The following is a 22,006-nucleotide window of genomic DNA, read 5'->3' on the forward strand; positions in this document are numbered from 1 at the left end:
TAAACTCAGAGGAGAGAGACCATGATGAATTGAGATGGAGGTTGAAATCACTGAGGATGAGAAGTTGCTTGGTGCAGACGCTGAGGGAGGAAAGCAGTGAAGATATCTCGGTGATAACATTTTGAGGGTACTAGGGTGGGCGGTCGAGAACGAGAATTTTAAATGAGAGGTGAGAGGAGTGGAATAAGGTGAGATGTTCAAAGGAGGAGAAAGTGCTGGAGAAAGGTGGACAGACCAAGATATGATTTGGTGGAGAGGCACACTGCCACCACGGTGGTCTGGGCGGGCCAAGTGGTGGAAGATATAACCGGGCAAGAGGCTTCATTTAAAGGTTAGGTATCATCACCCCTCAGCCAAGTTTCCATCAGGGTCATGATATCGATGCGATCATCCACGATAAGCTCCTGGATGGCAAGGGCCTTTTTCGCAAGCGAACGGACACTCTGCAAGATGCAGAGAGGAGCGGTGATGGCTGATCCATCTCCAGCATCTGCAGGGTCAGCGCTTGGAGGGATGTGTTGGACGGGGAGGAGATTGGCAAGGCTAGCCCCCCACGGGCAAGCTGGGCGGCAAGGTCGGGTGATACAGTAGGATGGGATAGTTGGGGTTGCTACTCGTGAGGAGACATCGATGAGTGCAATGATGGGCCCCATGGATGATGCCAAGAGAGGTGGAGAGGGAAGCGCTCCCTCCCCCTGAATACTCTCACAGTAGTGCTCCCTCCCCCTGAATACTCTCACAGTACAGTGCTCCCTCCCCCTGAATACTCACTCAGTACAGTGCTCCCTCCCCCGAATACTCTCACAGTACAGTGCTCCCTCCTCCTGAATACTCACTCAGTACATGCTCCCTCCCCTTGAATACTCACTCAGTACATGCTCCCTCCCCTTGAATACTCACTCAGTACATGCTCCCTCCCCTGAATACTCTCACAGTAGTGCTCTAACCCCCAACTTTGTGTCGTCAGCAAACTTGGCTACATTACACTCAGTCCCTTCTTCCAAGCCACTAATATAGATTGTAAACATTTGGGGTCCCAGCACTGATCCCTGCGGCACCCCAATAGCTATTGCCAACCAGAGAATAAACCATTTATCCCAACTCTTTTAGCCAATTAGTTAGCCAATCCTCTATCCATGCTGATATATTACCCCCAACCCCGTGAGCTTTAATCTTGTGCAGTAACCTCTTATCTGGCACCTTATCAAATGCCTTCTGGAAATCTAAATACACCATATCCACTGGTTCCCCTTATCCACCCTGCTCCTTACATCCTCAAAGAATTTTAACAAATTTGTCAAACATGATTTCCCCAGTCTCTCTCCCTTTCCGCCCCCCCCCCCCCCCCCCCCACCACCACCATCCCCCGCCCGCCGTCTCTCTCTTTTCTCTCCCCGCCGCCGCTCTCGGCCACCCGCAGTCCCTGTTTGGACCAGATGGATCGGAGGCTCGCCACTGCAGTGGAGGCAATGTGGTGTTGCAGGGTTGCTCAGTGCTTGGGGGGCTGCTCGGCACAGTGAAGGCAACGTGGTCAACAGATCGGTGCTGCGGCTAGGCGCATGCATAGAAAAGGGCTAGGATAAATTGCGCTGGGGGTGGCGGAGTCGGTGATATTTGTCCTAAATCTCGCTTCTGCCTACGTGTCGGGAGACTTTGTACAAATAGTTACTGTTTTTTTTTTAACCCCCCCCCCCCCCCGCCCCGCCCCGCATTTCTTTTCTCTTTCCCATGGCAGCTAGTGATGATTCCGCCATTCACACCCCATCTAGACTTATTGTTTGTTTCTTAACATGTTCCACTACCGTCTCATTTGTGCCCATCGTCCCCCTTCTGCCTCTTCGTCTCTCCTACCTTCCACCCCATCAGACCTTCCCTTTTGTTCTTTCCTCCCCAGCCCTTCCCTCCGAACCCGTTACATCTCGAACTTTTCCAGCTGACCTCAGAGGGGACATTTGTTCACCCAGAGGGTGGTGGGGGTCTGGAACTCACGGCATGGAAGGGTGGTAGCGGCAGGAACCCTCCGCAGATGCTGCCTGACCTGCTGAGATTTCCAGCATTTTGTTTTTATTGCGATGCTCCAGTTGGCCTCAGGGTGTGCACACAGGCTGCCCTGGAGAAAGTCCAGCCTGCGGCAGTGCCGGAACCAACACCACGCTATCCCCCTCCCTCCCCTCACTGAACCAGCCCGGCCAGCGACCGCTCTTTGCCAGTAGTAGTTGTTGTTGTTATTCTGATGTGCTGCTGGCGGTTGGCAGTTTAAATTTAAAAGCCGCTCCAAACATCGTCACTTCCCGTTTGAGAGGAGAGTTCCGGTTGGTTTCCCTGACAACCGTCGTTTTGGGCCCGGTGTGAGTGAGCGGTGGCCGGTGCCCGGGAGTTGCCGGCGCCATGTCGGGAGGCAGGATCCCCGGCAGCCGCTATTTCTGCACCGCCAGCAAAGGGCTGGAGCGCTTCCTGCGGGAAGAGGTGTGCCTCAAACTGGCCGCCCACCATGTGAGTACAGCTCCGGCTCGCACCGGGAAGCTCTTACTGCGCTCAAGTTTAGATGAATACAGTTTTTAGGCCTTTTCTGTGTTAAAGTGGCGAGAAAATATTTGTAGATTGGTCGGTGTGTGTTGTGTATGTGGATTAGTCGGTGTGTGTGTGTGTGTGTGTAGATTGGTCGGTGTGTGTGTGTGTGTGTAGATTGGTCGATGTGTGTGTGTGTAGATTGGTCGATGTGTGTGTAGATTGGTCGATGTGTGTGTGTGTAGATTGGTCGGTGTGTGTGTAGATTGGTCGGTGTGTGTGTAGATTGGTCGGTGTGTGTGTTGTGTGTGTGTGGATTGGTCGGTGTGTGTTGTGTGTGTGGATTGGTCGGTATGTGTGTGTGGATTGGTCGGTGTGTGTTGTGTGTAGATTGGTCTGTGTGTGTGTGTGTAGATTGGTCTGTGTGTGTGTGTGTAGATTGGTCTGTGTGTGTGTGTGTAGATTGGTCTGTGTGTGTGTGTGTAGATTGGTCTGTGTGTGTGTGTGTAGATTGGTCTGTGTGTGTGTGTGTAGATTGGTCTGTGTGTGTGTGTGTAGATTGGTCTGTGTGTGTGTGTGTAGATTGGTCGGTGTGTGTGTGTAGATTGGTCGGTGTGTGTGTGTGTTGTGTAGATTGGTCGGGGTGTGTGGTGTGTGTGTATTGGTTGTTCTGTGTGTGTAGTGTGTGTGTGTATTGGTTGTTCTGTGTGTGTAGTGTGTGTGTGTATTGGTTGTTCTGTGTGTATAGTGTGTGTGTGTGTAGAGATTGGTCTGTGTGTATAGTGTGTGTGTGTGTATAGATTGGTCTGTGTGTATAGTGTGTGTGTGTGTATAGATTGGTCTGTGTGTAGTGTGTGTGTGTGTAGATTGGTCTGTGTAGTGTGTGTGTGTAGATTGGTCTGTGTAGTGTGTGTGTATAGATTAGTCTGTGTTTGTGTGTGTGTGTATAGATCTGTGTGTGTGTGTATAGATTGATCTGTGTGTGTGTATAGATTGATCTGTGTGTGTGTATAGATTGGTTTGTGTGTCTGTGTGTGTGTCTAGATTGGTCTGTGTGTGTGTCTAGATTGGTTGTGTGTGTGTGTATAGATTGGTCTGTGTGTGTGTGTGTGTGTATAGATTGGTCTGTGTGTGTGTGTGTGTGTCTAGATTGGTCTGTGTGTGTGTCTAGATTGGTTGTGTGTGTGTGTATAGATTGGTTACTGTGTGTGTGTGTATAGATTGGTCTGTGTGTGTGTGTGTGTGTGTGTGTGTGTGTATGTATGTGTATAGATTGGTATGTGTGTGTGTGTATAGATTGGTCTGTGTGTGTGTGTGTGTGTGCATAGATTGGTCTGTGTGTGTGAATAGATTGGTGTGGGTATGTGTGTGTGTGTGTATAGATTGGTCTGTGTGTGTAGATTGAGCTGTGTTTGTGTGTCGATGGTGGGCAGCGGAAACATTACAAGGACTCCCTCAAAGCCATCACCACTGACACCTGGGAGTCCCTGGCCATCAACCGCCCTAGGTGGAGAAAGTACATCCAGGAGGGTGTTGAGCTCTTTGAATCTCAACGCCGAGAGCATGAAGATGTCAAGTGCAGGCAGCGGAAGGAGCACGAATGTCTGTCCCACCTGTGACAAGGTCTGTGGCTCTTGTATTGGTCTGTTCACAGCCACCAAAGAACTCACTTCAGGAGCGGAAGCAGGTCTTCCTCGATTCTGAGGGACTGCCTATGATGAGGCTGATGGATTGGTCTGTGTGTGTATAGATTGATCTGTGTATGTGGATGTAGATTGGCGTCTACTGTACATGGTCCATGTATCTGAGCCATACAGGAGGGTGGGTATTACTACAACTATGGCGCATCCTCCTCCATTTCGGCTGCCCCCAAAAATTTGTCACCATCCTCCGCCTGCTCCAAGATGACATGCAAGCTGTGATCCTGACCCAACAGATCCATCATAGACCCAATCCATATCTGAACCGGGGTCAAGCAGGGCTGCGTCATCCCGCCAACCCGCTTAGAAACATAGAAAATAGGTGCGGGAATAGTCCATTCGGCCCTTCAAGCCTGCACCACCATGGCTGATAATGCAACTTCAGTACTCCTTTCTTGCTTTCTCTCCATACCCCTTGATCCCTTTAGCCTTAAGGGCCACATTTAACTCCCTTTTGAATATATCTAATGAACTGGCCTCAACAACTTTGTGGTAGAGAATTCCACAGGTTCACAATTCTCTGAGTGAAGAAGTTTCTCCTCATCTCGGTCCTAAATGGCTTACCTCTTAACCTTAGACTGTGACCCCTGGTTCTGGACTTCCCCAACATTGGGAACATTCTTCCTGCATCTAACCTGTCCAATCCCGTCAGAATTTTATATGTTTCTATGAGATCCCCTCTCATTCTTCTAAATTCCAGTGAATATAAGCCGATGCCAATCCAGTCTTTCTTCATATGTCAGTCCTGCCATCCTGGGAATCAGTCTGGTGAACCTTCGCTGCACTCCCTCAATAGCAAGAATGTCCTTCCTCAGATTAGGAGACCAAAACTGTACACAATATTCAAGGTGTGGCCTCACCAAGGCCCTGTACAACTGCAGTAAGACCTCCCTGCTCCTATACTCATACTCTCGTTCTGAAGGCCAACATGCCATTTGCCGCCTTCACCTGCTGTACCTGCATGCCAACTTTCAGTGACTGATGTACCATGACACCCAGGTCTCATTGCACCTCTCCTTTTTCTAATCTATCACCATTCAGATAATATTCTGCCTTCCTGTTTTAGCCACCAAAGTGGATAACCTCACATTTATCTACATTATACTGCATCTGCCATGCATTTGCCCACTCACCGAACCTGTCCAAGTCACCCTGCAGCCTCTTAGCATCCTCCTCACAGCTCACACTGCCACCCAGCTTAGTGTCAACTGAAAACTTGGAGATATTACATTCAATTCCGTTGCCTAAATCATTAATGTATATTGTAAATAGCTGGGGTCCCAGCACTAAACCTTCCGGTACCCCACTAGTCACTGCCTGCCATTCTGAAAAGGACCCGTTTATTCCTACTCTTTGCTTCCTGTCTGCTCGATCTCTTCTCGATCTTCCTCGCTGCAATGCTCCATCTCACGCACTCAACAAGCTCCCCGCTGGAGTGGAACTAAACTACAGAAGCAGTGGGAACCTGTTCAACCTTTGTCGTCTCCAGGTCAGATCCAAGACCGTCCCAATCTCTGTTGTTGAGCTACAGTACACCAACGACGCTTGCGTCTGCGCACATTCAGCGACTGAACTCCAAATCATAGTCAACATCTTCACTGAGGCAGCATAGGCCTTACACTAAACATCCGTAAGACAAAGGTCCTCCACTAACCTGACCCCACAACACAGCACTGCCCCCACACCAGTCATCAAGATCCACGGCGTGGCCCTGGACAACGTGGACCACTTTCCATACCTCAGGAGCCTATTATCAGCAAGGGTAGACATTGACGACGAGGTTCAACACTGCCTCCAGTGCACTAGCGTAGCCTTCGGCCAACTGATGAAGAGAGTGTTCAAAGATCAGGCCCTCAAATCTGGCAGCAAGCTCATGGTCTACAGGGCTGTAGTGATACCCGCCCTCCTGTATGGCTCAGAGGCGTGGACCATATACAGTAGACACCTCAAATCGCTGGAGAAATACCACCAACGATGTCTCCACAAGATCCTGCAAATCCCCTGGGAGGGCAGACGCACCAACATTAGCGTCCTCGATCAGGCCAACATCCCCAGCATCGAAGCACTGACCAACTCGACCAGCTCCGTTGGGCGGGCCACATTGTTCACATGCCTGACACAAGACTCCCAAAGCAAGTGCTCTACTCTGAACTCCTACACGGCAAGCGAGCCCTAGGTGGGCAGAGGAAACATTTTGGGGTCACCCTCGGAGCCTCCTTGATAAAGTGCGGCATCCCCACCGACACCTGGGAGTCCCTGGCCAAAGACTGCTCTGGGTGGGGTGGGGGGGAGCATCCGGGAAGGCGCTGAGCACCTCGAGTCTCGTCGCCGAGAGCATACAGAAAGCAAGAGCAGGCAGCGAAGGAGCATGCGGCAAACCAGTCCCACCCACCCTTTCCTTCAACGACTGTCTGTCCCACCTGTGACAGAGACTGTAATTCCCATATTGGACTGTTCATTCACCTAAGAACTCACTTTTAGAGTGGAAGCAAGTCTTCCTCGATTTCGAGGGACTGCCTATGATGGGTGTGTGTGTGTGTAGATTGGTCTGTGTGTGAACATAAGAATATAAGAAATAGGAGCAGGAGTAGGCCATTTGGCCCCTCGTGCCTGCTCCGCCATTCAATAAGATCATGGCTGATCTGATCATGAACTCCGCTCCACTTTCCTGCCCACTTCCCATAACCTTTTATTCACTTATCGCTCAAAAATCTGTCTATCTCCACCTTAATATATTCAATGATCCAGCCTCCACAGCTCTCTGGGGCAGAGAATTCCATAGATTTACAACCCTCTAAGAGAAGAAATTCATCCTCATCTCAATTTTAAATGTGCAGCCCCTTATTCTGACACTCTGTCCCCTAATTTTAGTTTCCCCTATGAGTGAAAATATCCTCTCCTCATCCACCTTGTCGAGCCCCCTCATTATCTTATGTTTCAAAGATCACCTCTCATTCTTCTGAACTCCAATGTGTATAGACCCAACCTACTCAACCTATCTTCATAAGTCAACCCCTCAACCCCAGAATCAACCTACTCAACCTTCTCCGGACAGCCTCCTATGTAAGTATGTCATCTTGGGTAATCCTTGCCACTGGACCAAGACTTAGCTCTGTCAAGCCCGTGTGGTGGCTGGTGTGCAATGGCCACCAGACGTTTTTTTGAAAAAATCCACTCTTCAGGATGTAGTTCAGGACCTGTAATTTTAGGTCTTTCATTGGAACACCTGTGAAAACGACCAGCAATGCTACCCCACCTCCTTTTCCTTTTATTCTATCCTTCCTGAATGTTGAATACCCCTGGATGTTGAGTTCCCAGCCCTGATCATCCTGGAGCCACGTCTCCGTAATCCCAATCACATCATATTTGTTAACATCTATTTGCACAGTTAATTCATCCACCTTATTGCGGATACTCCTTGCATTAAGACACAAAGCCTTCAGGCTTGCTTTTTTAACACCCTTTGTCCTTTTAGAATTTTGCTGTACAGTGGCCCTTTTTGTTCTTTGCCTTGGGTTTCTCTGCCCTCCACTTTTCCTCATCTCCTTTCTGTCTTTTGCTTTTGTCTCCCTCTGTCTCCCTGCATAGGTTCCCATCCCCCTGCAATATTAGTTTAACTCCTCCCCAACAGCACTAGCAAGCACTCCCCTTAGGACATTGGTTCCGGTCCTGCCCAGGTGCAGACTGTCCGGTTTGTACTGGTCCCACCTCCCCCAGAACCGGTTCCAATGCCCCAAGAATTTGAATCCCTCCCTGCTGCACCACTGCTCAAGCCATGTATTCATCTGCGCTATCCTGCGATTCCTACTCTGACTAGCACGTGGCACTGGTAGCAATCCCGAGATTACTACTTTTGAGGTCCTACTTTTTAATTTAGCTCCTAGCTCCTTAAATTCTTTTCGTAGGACCTCATCCCTTTTTTTACCTATGTCGTTGGTACCAATGTGCACCACGACAACTGGCTGTTCTCCCTCCCATTTCAGAATGTCCTGCACCCAATGGTATGAGACGTGAATTGGCTAGAATAGACTGGCAAATGATACTTAAAGGGTTGACGGTGGATAGGCAATGGCAAACATTTAAAAATCACATGCATGAACTTCAACAATTATGCATCCCTGTCTGGAGTAAAAATAAAACGGGGAAGATGGCTCAACCATGGCTAACAAGGGAAATTAAGGATAGTGTTAAAGCCAAGGCATATCGCTCTCCTGCTCTTTTTCCTGCCCTTCTGTGCAGCAGAGCCAGCCACTGTGCCATGAACTTGGCTGCTGCTGCTCTCCCCTGATGAGTCATCCCCCTCAACAGTACTCAAAGCAGTGTATCTGTTTTGCAGGGGGATGACCGCAGGGGACCTGACATCAGTAGTGGGGAAAATATTGGAATCAATTATTAAAGATGAAATAACAGCGCATTTGGAAATCAGTGATAGGATCGGTCCAAGTCAACATGGATTTATGACAAATCTTCTGGAATTTTTTGAGGATGTAACTAGTAGAGTGGACAAGGGAGAACCAATGGAACCAATCCCTCACAAGAGATTGGTGTGCAAAATTAAAGCACATGGCATTGGGGATAATGTACTGACGTGGATAGAGAACTGGCTGGCAGACAGGAAGCAGAGAGTCGGGATAAACGGGTCCTTTTCAGAATGGCAGGCAGTGACTACTGGGGTGCTGCAGGGCTCAGTGCTGGGACCCCAGCTATTTACAATATACATTAATGATTTAGATGAAGGAATTGAGTGTAATATCTCCAAGTTTGCAGATAACACTAAACTGGGTGGCAGTGTGAGCTGTGAGGAGGACGCTAAGGGCTGCAGGGTGACTTGGACAGGTTAGGTGAGTAGGCAAATGCATGGCAGATGCAGTATAATGTGGATAAATGTGAGGTGATCCACTTTGGGGGCAAAAACACGAAGGCAGAATATTCTCTGAATGGTGGCAGATTAGGAAAAGGGGAGGTGCAACGAAACCTGGGTGTCATGATACATCGGTCATTGAAAGTTGGCATGCAGGTACAGCAGGCGGTGAAGAAGGCAAATGGTATGTTGGCCTTCATAGCTAGGTGTTTGGAGTATAGGAGCAGGGAGGTCTTACTGCAGTTGTACAGGGCCTTGGTGAGGCCTCACTTGGAATATTGTGTTCAGTTTCGGTCTCCTAATCTGAGGAAGGATATTCTTGCTATTGAGGAAGTACAGCGAAGGTTCACCAGACTGTTTCCCGGGATGGCTGGACTGACATATGAGGAGAAACTGGATCGACTGGTCCTTTATACACTGGAGTTTAGAAGAATGAGAGGGGATCTCATAGGAACATATAAAATTCTGATGGGACTGGACAGGTTAGATGCAGGAAGAATGTTCCCGATATTGGGGAAGTCCAGAACCAGGGGACACAGTCTTAGGATAAGGGGTAGGCCATTTAGGACTGAGATGAGGAGAAACTTCTTCACTCAGAGTTGTTAACCTGTGGAATTCCCTACTGCAGAGAGTTGTTGAGGCCAGTTCATTGGAAATATTGAAGAGGGAGTTAGATTTGGCCCTTACGGCTAAAGGGATTAAGGGGTATGGAGAGAAAGCAGGAAAGGGGTACTGAGGTGAATGATCAGCCATGATCTTATTGAATGGTGGTGCAGGTTCGAAGGGCTGAATGGCCTACTCCTGCACCTAATTTCTATGTTTCTATGACAGTGAATCTGAGTGGTGAGAAATAAATCAAATGTTTTATAGAATTTAAACCATTTAACAAAAAAAGGAAGCTGACGGCATTGTTTGAGATAAGTCTATTTTGTTGCTGAAGAGGACTGAACTCTGCACTTGGACTGAGCTGGTAGGTTTGAGATGTAGAGCTCTGTCATTGCAGTCGCAGGCAGCCAAGTCCACACCTTTTCAACTTCGAAGTTTAGAGATTGAACTATGGCAAAATTAATTGCAAGATCTATAACACATTCACCATGAAAATGGGGAAAGAAAAATAACTTGTTTGAATAACCTGAGGAAAAAGAGATTTGGGAAATAATGAATGAATCATCAATGACGACAAGAAGCATTGATAACAGTGCTTTTAACATAGTAACACTTCCCAAGGCACGTCACAGGAGCGGCATCAAACAAAATTGGACACTGAGCTATGAGCTATATAAGGAGATTATAGGACAGATGACCCAAAGCTTGATCGAAAGGGTAACTCTTTAGGAACGTCTTAAAGGAGGAGAGAGAGGTCGAGAGGTGGAGAGGTTTAGGGAGGGAATTCCAGGGCCTTGGCAGCTGAAGGCATGGCCGCCAATGGTGGAGCGATTATACTTGGGGATATTCAAAACGACAGAATAGGTGGAGCGCAAAGATCTCGGAGGATTGTAGGGATGGACGAGGTTACAGAGACATGGAGGGGTGAGGCCATGGGGGGATTTGAAATCAAAGCCTACCCAGCGTTCGGGAAACTGAGATAAAAAATGGTAATCCGGTCTTGTCATTAATTTTAGCAGGTACTGAGGAAAGCTGGCTCTTCGCAGAATTGCACTCCCCACTCCCTCTATACTCTGAGATAAGATCGGGGCTTATTTGAGCAAGTCTGAAGCTAGTAATTTGGTAAAATTGTGAGAGCCTACTTTTTTATGCAGTCTGAAAACCTGAGCATAATTGTGAGTGTTACCAATTTGCAAATGATGTGGTAAAACTGCAGAACAGAACATTACAGCTAACTACTGTTGATTTTCCATGTCATTACTTGTGAAACCTATTTCCTTCAAAAAGTACGAGTGTTTATAATCAAATATCAAGTAGTTTGGCATTGTGAAGTAAGTGGGATATGTGTTACCTAGTCTCGAGAAACTGATTTAATGGAATATATGTTCGTGTTTCAAAGTCAATTTGAAACACCCTTCATTCTGTACTTAACCTACTCTTACAGATACAAAAGATCAGATTTTAAAATTGTTCTGCAGGTGTGAAACAGTTACATTTACACACACCTGCAAATTCTATCATAACAGTTTGTTGCACTGATGAATCATATTTAGTTTTGAGGAGTTCCCACTACCTTTGGAAACATTTTTATTTAAAATTCTCCTCAAGCAGGCTTTTGTGTCTCTGATTGTTTTAACTGCTAGTTACTATTACTAGTTTGACTTGCTCATCAGTTGTGTGAGGCGGACTGGTTGGGCTGGGTGCTCTTTGCCTTTCCGTCATTGTTCATCAGTTTATATGTAACCTTCAGGGCTGCTGACCAAGGGCGTGCAGCTCTTTGTCGACCAGCGTGGACACGATGGGCCGAAATGGCCTCCTTCTGCGCTGTAAATTTCTACATTTCTATGTTTGATGTGTACAAATATATTTTTCTTGCAAAATCTTCAATCATTGCCTTCAAACTAAGTAGACATCATAGAGGTGAACTGCTCGATACTAACCTTTGACCTCCCTTGTTGTAGGTGGAGCAGGTATCGGGAAAAGTGTTCTTTACAACTGAGGCAGATTTGAAAAAGCTAAAGAGTCTGAAATGTGCAGAGCGACTATTTTTACTTGTGAAAAAGCTACCCCCTATCGAGATGCCAAGACATAAAGGTGCTATGCTTTGTCTTCTGACTTTCATTTTTAATGACTAACATTAACGGTAGCTTTGAGATAGTAAATAGGTATGTTTATTCAGCTTTCTCAGAATTCATCTTTTTTGCTGCCGTATAACTATGATACTGGCATCTACTTGACAGTGTGGAACATTACCCAGATACGTCCTACCCTAAAAAAAACCAGGACAAATCTAATCTGGCCAATTACTGCTCTGTCAGCTTCCTCCCAAGTTGAAGTGATGGAAGGAGTCATCAATAGTGCCAACACGTGAGACCTACTCACCAATAACCACACCGATGTTCAGTTCCAGACCTCGTCACGCAGCCTTGATCCAGACATGGACACGAGAGCTGAATTTCAGAGGAGAGGCGAGTAGCTGCCCTCAACATCAAGGCAGCAGTTGATCAAGTAAGACATTAAGAACCCCGAGGAAAAACAGCGGTCAATGGATGTCAAAGGAAAAAACATCCAGTGGCTGCAGTCTACAAAGAAAGATGGTTGCGTGTTAAAAGCCAATCGTCACAGCCCCAGAACATTGCCGTTTCTCAGGATCTTCAACCCAACCATCAGCTGCTTCAGTAATGATTTTCCCTCCATTAGAAGGTCAGCAGTAGAACTATTTATTGACAAATGTCAGCATCATTTGCAACTTCTCCAATAATGAAGCAGCCCATTCCAGCCTCCAGCAAGTAAGATTTAAGCCACATTAGTCCAGAAGAAAAAGCCAACCACCTTTCCCTGTCCTTTAGTGCCACCATCGGAGTCAGTCGTCTTCAATATCAATGCACTGGAAGGGATAGACATTTAGTCAAGTGAACTGCTCTGCCCTGAAAAGCATTGTTCTGGCTGCACCCATCCAGGTGAGTGGGGATTATTTCATCACGCTCCATATAGGTAATGCAGAGTCTTTGAGGGATGTGAACCACTCACTGTAGATTACCAGCCTCTGCCCTGTTTGAGTAGCCATGGTGTTGACATGGCTGGTCCAGTAAAGCTGGTCAATGGTGACCTCCAAGATGCTGCAGGTGGGTAACTCGGTCATGGTGATGCCAGTGAAGGTCAGGGGGAAATGGCTGCAATATATACAAGATCTACAGGTTGCACTGCATCAACTAACTAAGGCTACTTCAATGGTACCTCCCTCCCCAGCGACCTCTACTATTTGGTGCAATGCTGTGGGAACATCATCACTTCCAAGTTTCTCTCCCAAGTGGCACACAATGCTGACTTGGAAAATATCATCATTTCTATATCATCGCTGGGTCAACGTGCTGGAGTTTTGCACTGAATATCAGAATGGGAGTAGCATTACCGCAAGGAGAAGGGCCGCCACCACCAACACCACGTCAGGTGACAGGCGATAGGCTAAAAAAAACGGCCTTGCCAGCTTTGTCCACATCTTGCGAACACGTTGGCCTGAAATTTGCAACAATAGTTACATTGGCGACGAACGCCGTAAATAATTAGAATACATCAGCGATGCAGCCAATGACTAACGTAAAATCCATTTGATGCGATATGATGCCACTCGGGCATTGAATTGTTTGAAGGTTGAACTGATGGGCAGAAACAAGCACCAATTCGAATTATAGAAAGATTATTTGCCTTGTGGTCTCTCTTTATATCGGTCTGGTTAGTTCATTACATGGAATAGTGACCCCCGCCCCGGATACCATTGAGGTTGTACAAACACTGAAACCAGAAACATTTAGACTTCAGTTGCTTAAGCAGTCTGCAATCCCAGTGTGATTTCTAATCTATTACTTACATTTTAATAAGTTGTAAATAGGCACCTTTAGATCAATTATGAGCACCTTCATAAAACGTAGGATTAAACATCCGAATTATATATTAAATAAAGTCACAATATTCACTGGAGTTCAGAAGAATAAGAGGGGATCTCATAGAAACGTTTAAAATTCTGACGGGTTTTGACAGGTTAGATGCAGGAAGAATGTTCCCAATGTTGGGGAAGTCCAGAACCAGGTGTCACAGTCTAAGGATAAGAGGTAAGCCATTTAGGACGGAGATGAGGAGAAACTTCTTCACCCAGAGAGTGGTGAACCTGTGGAATTATCTACCACAGAAAGTTGTTGAGGCCAATTCACTAAATATATTCAAAAAGGAGTTAGATGTAGTCCTTACTACTAGGGGGATCAAGGGGTATGGCGAGAAAGCAGGAATGGGGTACTGAAGTTGCATGTTCAGCCATGAACTCATTGAATGGCGGTGCAGGCTTGAAGGGCTGAATGGCCTATTCCTGCACCTATTTTCTATGTTTCTACAATCAGATGGTAGTTTAAGACAACCCACACGTGCCAGATGTGTGTAATTTCTGTTACTTTGCACCAATGACCTTAACTAGACACTGTCAGAACTATACATTTGAATTATGAAAGAAAAAGCTGCTAATGAGAACAACACAGTTATAAATGATTGCTGTGATAGCACGAAACATATTGAGCTCACCAACTCCATTCTGCAATGGACTAAGTGGCTGTGGCAATCACAAGTGGCGTTAATTCAGCATACTCGATCATTCCATTGGTTTTCTTGGGTGGGAAGGGGGTCGGGTGGCAGTGCTGTTCAACTTTTTCAGCGAAGGTCTCTGTGAAGCAACACACAAGTCCCAGGAAATGATGGTGTGATGTGTAATGGCATAAATCACCCCCGGCCATGGTTTACTGGAATGTTATGCCATAATAATGGTGTTTGCACAACGTTTCAGCAAATTGCAGCCAAAAAGGAAACTTGGAAGCCCCATCATCTAGTGCTACAGGTAGTTCTTCACATTCATAAAATATCAAGCCTATGTCTGTGTGGGTTTATACAATTACGGCAAGTATTAGTAATATTGAATTAACAATTTAAATTTAGTTCACAATATTCCTTAAATGGTACAAGAAAAAAATTCTAAAGCTTCTATTCACAATATTATAAACTACTGCTCATTTTAATTAGAGAAGTGTATTAAATCTAAGTACCTATACGCTTCCTAGTATTTCCCACTTGCCTGATCTTCTTGTACTTGAAGACCGCTATTTAGAGACAGCCTAAGACTGGATATTTTGTGGAGAATTTAAACTTGTGTGGGATGAATGAAGAGTGCTGCCCCTACAACACTGTCCCCGTTCGAGGCCCCTCCTGCCCTCTCAGATGAACTTAAAAGATCTCTCGGCCACTATTTGAAGAGCAAGGGAGTTCTCCCTGGTGTCTGGCCAATATTTATCCCTCAACCAACATCACTTTAAAAAAAAAAATTATCTGCTCATTACCTCATTGTTTGTGGTAACTTGCTGAGTGCAAATTGGTTGCCGTGTTTCCTACATTGCAACAGGGACGACACTTCAAAAGTATTGCTGTAAAGTGCTTTGGGACGTCCTGAGGTCGTAAAAGGCATTCTATGAATACAAGTTTTTCTTTCTGATTGATCTCTGTGCAAAGGGGAGTTCTACATGTAGGTTGCCTCTAAAGCATAAAATGGACAGCAGAGAAACACTCGTAAATGTACAACTATTTTTATATTTAGGATTATGGGGGAGTTTCAGTAGACTATATTTCCCCTTTTAAATAGACTAGAACAATATTTAAATGATGCCATAAGATGGGCTCTTGTGTATGAATTTTCATGACTTGACCATCTCTATGAGACAGTTGTAAAAACACATTCAACCACGTCACTTGGAAGAGAATGGATTTTCGGCACTGAAGTTCCCAGCAACCATCCCAAGCAGAGCAAATAGTGAGCAAGGCCCTCCTTTTTGTTGATTTTAACCAAAAAAACAAAAACAAAATTACAGCATATAACCAATAACCACTTAAATTGCTTTAATTGCATTATTTCCTTACAAGTTTAATTACTGTTACATGATGAATGTTCAGGAATCACAATGTAGTTATCTTCTGTTCTGCACTGTGTACTCCAGTAATGTGTATTATGTATTACTTCTCATCTAGGGCATATATAACTGCTTCAATACGATGTTGACAGCTGGTTACAAACGTGATTTATATTTTTTGTTGTAAAAACCACCCTTGTCAAATTGCATTATATATGCTGTTACATGGTTAATATCACGGACCGAACCTAATGGTATGACTATAGTCGATTAATTTTGTTATGTAAATTGCCAGGGAAACTGAAATTCAAAGTTGCTGGGCTCAATTGTTAGCATTCATGCATATTAATAAATATTTTGTTTTCAAAAATAAAACAAAGAGATGCAAATAGAGTTAAATACAAATAAGAACTTAAGAAATAGGAGCAGAAGTAAGCCATACGGCCCCTCGAGCCTGCTCTGCCATTTAATACTATCATGACTAACTCGGGTCCACTTCCCTGCCCGCTCCCCATAGCCCCTTAATCCCTTATTGATTAAGAAACTGTCTATTTCTGAATAAATTTAAGACAGTGTCCTGATTTCCACAGCTCTCTGAGGCAGCAAATTCCACAGATTTATAACCCTCAGAGAGGAAATTCCTCCTCATCTCAGTTTTAAATGGGCGGCCCCTTATTCTAAGATTATGCCCCTAGTTCTAGTCTCCTCTATCAGTGGAAACATCCTCTCTGCATCCATCTTGTCAAGCCCCCTCATAATCTTAAACGTTTCGATAAGATCACCTCTCATTCTTCTGAATTCCAATGAGTAGAGGCTGAACCTCCTCAACCTTTCCTCATAAGTCAACCCCCTCATCTCCTGAATCAACCTAGTGAACCTTCTCTGAACTGCCTCCAAAGCAAGTATATCCTTTCGTAAATATGGAAACCAAAACTGTACGCAGTATTCCAGGTGTGGCCTCACCAATACCCTTTCTAACTGTAGCAAGACTTCCCTGCTTTTATACTCCATCCCCTTTACAATAAAGGCCAAGATGCCATTGGCCTTCCTGATAACTTGCTACACCTGCATACTAACCTTTTGTGTTTCATGCACAAGTCCCCAGGTCCCGCTGTACTTCAGCACTTTGCAATCTTTTTCTATTTGAATAATAACTTGCTCTTGGATTTTTTTCTGCCAAAGTGCATGACCTCACACTTTCCAACATTATACTCCATCTGCCAAATTTTTGCCCACTCATTTAGCCTGTCTATGTCCTTTTGCAGATATTTTGGGCCCAAGTTTCCACACGCGGCAAAACAGGCGCCCCTCCGAGCTGGGCGCCCGTTTTTCGCGCCTAAAACGGCGCCTAAAAAAAAAACGCGCTATTCTCGAGCGCCTTGCAGCTCCATGTCTGCCTGGCGCGGCGTGCAGGGGGCGGAGCCTACCACTCGCGCCGATTTTGTAAGTGGGAGGGGGCGGGTACCATTTAAATGAGTTTTTTTCGTGCCGGCAACGCTGCGCGTGCGCGTTGGCGCGTTCGCGCACGCTCATTATGAAGGAAACATTGGCACTCAGCCATTTTTGTAGCTCTTTGTAGCTGTTCATTTTTTATAATTTTTTAATAAAAGCACATTGCCCTTCCATGATCAGCACTGAGGCTTCTTGCAGCAGTGAGAAGGCTGCAGGAAGCCTCAGAAGTTGAGGCACCCGTTTCGCGACGGGCCCGGCCGACGGCAGGGGGGCCTCGGGAATGGCTGCCTCAACTTCTGAGGCTTCCTGCAGCCTTCTCACTGCTTCCTCCCCGCCGTCGGGAACGGCTGCTGCCGTCGGTCGGTCAGGCCCTCACTGCGTTTCTCCCCCCCCCCCCCCCCCCGGTGGGAACAGCTGCTGCCGTCGGTCGGTCAGGCCCTCACTGCGTTTCTCCCCCCCCCCCCCCCCCCCCACGGGAACGGCTGCTGCCGTCGGTCGGTCAGGCCCTCACTGCGTTTCTCCCCCCCCCCCCCCCCCCCCCCACGGGAACGGCTGCTGCCGTCGGTCGGTCAGGCCCTCACTGCGTTTCTCCCCCCCCCACCCCCGGTGGGAACGGCTGTTGCCATCGGTCGGTCGGGCCCTCACTGCGTTTCCCACCCCCCCGCGGGAACGGCTGTTGCCATCGGTCGGTCGGGCGGCCCCTCACTGCCTTCTCTCCCCCCCCCCCGGGAACAGCTGCCTCAACTTGTGAGGCTTCCTGCAGCATTCTCCGTGCCTGAAGCACTTCCACACAGGTAGGAACATGGTTTATTTAATCTTTTCTTTGCTTATAAATTTTTATTCAGGTTGGAATTATTTGTATAATATTTGTATAAATATAACTAAGGATTTATTGTAGAATTTAATGACTTCCCTTCCCCCCCCACCTCGTTCCGGACGCCTAATTTGTAACCTGCACCTGATTTTTTAATGTGTAGACAAGGTTTTTTCAGGCCTACAAAAATCTTCACTTGCTCCATTCTAAGTTAGTTTGGAGTACGTTTTCACTGTGGAAACTTTCAAATTGGGCGTCAGTGGCCGCTCACGCCCCCTTTTGAAAAAAAAATTCTGTTCAAAAGTGAAACTGTTCTAAATGACTAGAACTGCAGAAAACTTAAATGTGGAGAATTGCGATTTCTAAGATACTCCGTTCTCCATCAGTTGCTCCTAAAAATCAGGAGCAAATCATGTGGAAACTTGGGCCCTTTGTGTCCTCCTCACACATTGCTTTTCCTTCCATCTTTGTATCATCAGCAAACTTGGCTACGTTACACTCGGTCCCTTCTTCCAAGTCGTTAATATAGATTGTAAATAGTTGGGGTCCCAGCACCGATGACTGTGGCACCCCACTAGTTACTGATTGCCAACCCAAGAATGAACCATTTATCCTGACTCTCTGTTTTCTGTTAGTTAGCCAATCCTCTATCCATGCTAATATATTATCCCCAACCTCGTGAACTTTAATCTTGTGAAGTAACCTTTTATGTGGCACCTTGTCAAATGTCTTCTGGAAGTGCAAATACACCACATCCACTGGTTCCCCTGTATCCACCCTACTCGTTACATCCTCAAAGAATTCCAGCAAATTTGTCAAATATTCATAAATCCATGCTGACACTGCCTGATCGAATTTTGCTTTTCCAAATGTCCCTCTACTACTTCTTTAATATTTTCCCAACATTTTCCCAACCGCAGATGTTAGGCTAACTGGTCTATAGTTTCCTGCTTTTTGTCCGCCTCCTTTTTTAAATAGGGGTGTTAGATTTGCAGTTTTCCAATCTGCTGGGACCTCCCCAGAATCCAGAGAGTTTTGGTAAATTACAACCAATGCATCCACTATCACTGCCACTGTTTCTCTTAAGATCCTAGGATGCAAGCCATCAGGTCCAGGGGATTTATCTGCCTTTACTCCTATTATCTTACTGAGTACTCATCATCATCATTATCATCATAGGCAGTCCCTCGGAATCGAAGAAGACTTGCTTCCACTCTTAGCATGAGTTCTTAGGTGGCTGAACAGTCCAATATGAGAACCACAGTCTCTGTCACAGGTGGGACAGACACTGATTGCGGGGAAGAGGTGGGTGGGACACGTTTGCCACCTGCTCCTTCCGCTGCCTAAGCTTGATTTCTGCATGTTCTCGGCAACAATACTTAATGAGTTCAGCGCTCTCCCGGATGCACTTCCTCCACTTAGGGCAGTCTTTGGCCAGGGACTCCCAGATGTCAGTGGAGATGTCGCACTTTATCAGGGAGGCTTTGAGGGTGTCTTTGTAACGTTTCCTTTGCCCACCTTTGGCTCATTTGCCGTCGACGAGTTCCGAGTAGAAACATAAAAACATAGAAAATAGGTGCAGGAGTAGGCCATTCAGCCCTTCGAGCCTGCACCACCATTCAATAAGATCATGGCTGATCATTCCCCCAGTACCCCTTTCCTGCTTTCTCTCCATACCCTTGATCCCCTAAGCCATAAGGGCCATATCTAACTCCCTCTTGAATATATCGAATGAACTGGCATCAACAACTCTGTGCGGCAGGGAATTCCACAGGTTAACAATTCTCTGAGTAAAGAAGTTTCTCCTCATCTCAGTCCTAAATGGCCTACCACTTATTCTAAGACTGTGACCCCTGTTTCTGGACTTCCCCAACATCAGGAACATTCTACCCGCATCTAACCTGTCCAGTCCCGTCAGAATCTTGTATGTTTCTATGAGATCCCCTCTCACCCTCCTAAACTCCAATGTATAAAGTCACAGTTGATCCAGTCTCTCCTCATATGTCAGTCCAGCCATCCCAGGAATCAGTCTGGTGAACCTTCGCTGCACTCCCTCAATAGCAAGAACGTCCTTCCTCAGATTAGGAGACCAAAACTGAACACACTATTCCAGGTGAGGCCTCACCAAGGCCCTGTACAACTGCAGTAAGACCTCCCTGCTCCTATACTCAAATCCCCTAGCTATGAAGGCCAACATACCATTTGTCGCCTTCACTGCCTGCTGTACCTGCATGCCAACTTTCAATGACTGATGTACCATGACACCCAGGTCTCGTTGCATCTCCCCTTTTCCTAAGTGGATAACTTCACACTTATCCACATTATACTGCATCTGCCATGCATTTGCCCACTCACCTAACCTGTCCAAGTCACCCTGCAGCCTCTTAGTGACCCCTTCACAGCTCACACCGCCACCCAGTTTAGTGTCATCTGCAAACTTGGAGATATTACACTCAATTCCTTCATCTAAATCATTGAAGTATATTGTAAAGAGCTGGGGTCCCAGCACTGAGCCCTGCGGCACCCCACTAGTCACTGCCTGCCATTCTGAAAAGGACCCATTTATCCCGCCTCTTTGCTTCCTGTCTGCCAGCCAGTTCTCTATCCATGTCAGTATATTACCCCCAATACCATGTGCTTTGATTTTGCACACCAATCTCTTGTGTGGGATCTTGTCAAAAGCGTTTTGAAAGTCCAAATACACCACATCCACTCGTTCTCCCTTGTCCATTCTACTAGTTACATCCTCAAAAAATTCGAAGATTTGTCAAACTTTTTCACCCAGAGAGTGGTGAACCTGTAGAATTCTCTACCACAGAAAGTAGTTGAGGCCAATTCACTAAATATATTCAAAAGGGAGTTAGATGAAGTCCTTACTACTCGGGGGATCAAGGGGTATGGCGAGAAAGCAGGAAGGGGGTACTAAAGTTTCATGTTCAGCCATGAACTCATTGAATGGCGGTGCAGGCTAGAAGGGCTGAATGGCCTGCTCCTGCACCTATTTTCTATGTTTCTATGTCAAGTATGATTTCTCCTTCATAAATCCATGCTGACTTAGACCTATCCTGTCGCTGCTTTCCAAATGCGCTGCTCTTTTATCCTTAATAATTGATTGCAACATTTTCCCCACCACTGATGTCAGGCTAACCGGTCTATAATTACCCGCTTTCTCTCTCCCTCCCTTTTTAAAAAATGGTGTTACATTAGCTACCCTCCATAGGAACTGATCCAGAGTCGAAAGACTATTGAAAAATGATCACCAATGCATCCACTATTTCTCAGGCCACTTCCTTAAGTACTCTGGGATGCAGACTATCAAGCCCCGGGGATGTATCGCCTTCAACCCCATCAATTTCCCGAACACAATTTCCCGCCGAATAAGGATATCCTTCTGTTCCTCCTTCTCACTGAACCCTCGGTCCCCTAGTACTTCCGGAAGTTAATTTGTATCTTCCTTCGTGAAGACAGAACCAAAGTATTTGTTCAATTGGTCTGCCATTTCTTTGTTCCCCATTATAAATTCACCTGAATCTGACTGCAAGGGACCTACGTTTGTCTTCACTAATCTTTTTCTCTTCACATATCTATAGAAGCTTTTGCAGTCAGTTTTTATGTTCCCGGCAAGCTTCTTCTCGTACTCTATTTTCCCCCTCTTAATTGAACCCTTTGTCCTCCTCTGCTGAATTCTAAATTTCTCCCAGTCCTCAGGTTTGCTGCTTTTTCTGGCCAATTTATATGCCTCTTCCTTGGATTTAACACGATCCTTAATTTCCCTTGTTAGCCACGGTTGAGCCACCGTCCCCATTTTATTTTTACTCCAGACAGGGATGTACAATTGCTGAAGTTCATCCATGTGATCGTTAAATGTTTGCCATTGCCTATCCACCGTCAACCATTTAAGTATCATTTGCCAGTCTATTCTAGCCAATTCACGCCTCAAATTGAAGTTACCTTTCCTTAAGTTCAGGACCCTAGTTTCTGAATTAACGGTGTCACTCTCAATCGTAATAAAGAATTCTACCATATTATGGTCACTCTTCTCCAAGGGGCCTCGCACAACAAGATTGCTAATTAGTCCTTTCTCATTACACATCACCCAGTTTAGGGTGGCCAGCTCCCTGGTTGG

At 46.1% G+C, this 22,006-nt stretch overlaps 1 protein-coding gene across 1 annotated transcript in view; it reads left to right on the forward strand.

The window, feature by feature from the left end:
- Nucleotides 1-2,348: 2,348 nt before the first annotated feature.
- The window catches only part of thumpd2 (THUMP domain containing 2), a 61,734-nt gene continuing 42,076 nt past the window's right edge, over nucleotides 2,349-22,006 (forward strand). Inside the window, exons 1-2 of the mRNA XM_070885779.1 lie at nucleotides 2,349-2,493; nucleotides 11,637-11,769. Coding sequence (XP_070741880.1) covers nucleotides 2,389-2,493; nucleotides 11,637-11,769 — 238 coding nt within the window. The 5' untranslated portion in view covers nucleotides 2,349-2,388. The remainder of the gene's footprint in view (nucleotides 2,494-11,636; nucleotides 11,770-22,006) is intronic.

This window comes from Pristiophorus japonicus, chromosome 7 (assembly GCF_044704955.1).
Source record: "Pristiophorus japonicus isolate sPriJap1 chromosome 7, sPriJap1.hap1, whole genome shotgun sequence".
In the NCBI taxonomy this organism is placed as follows: domain Eukaryota; kingdom Metazoa; phylum Chordata; class Chondrichthyes; family Pristiophoridae; genus Pristiophorus; species Pristiophorus japonicus.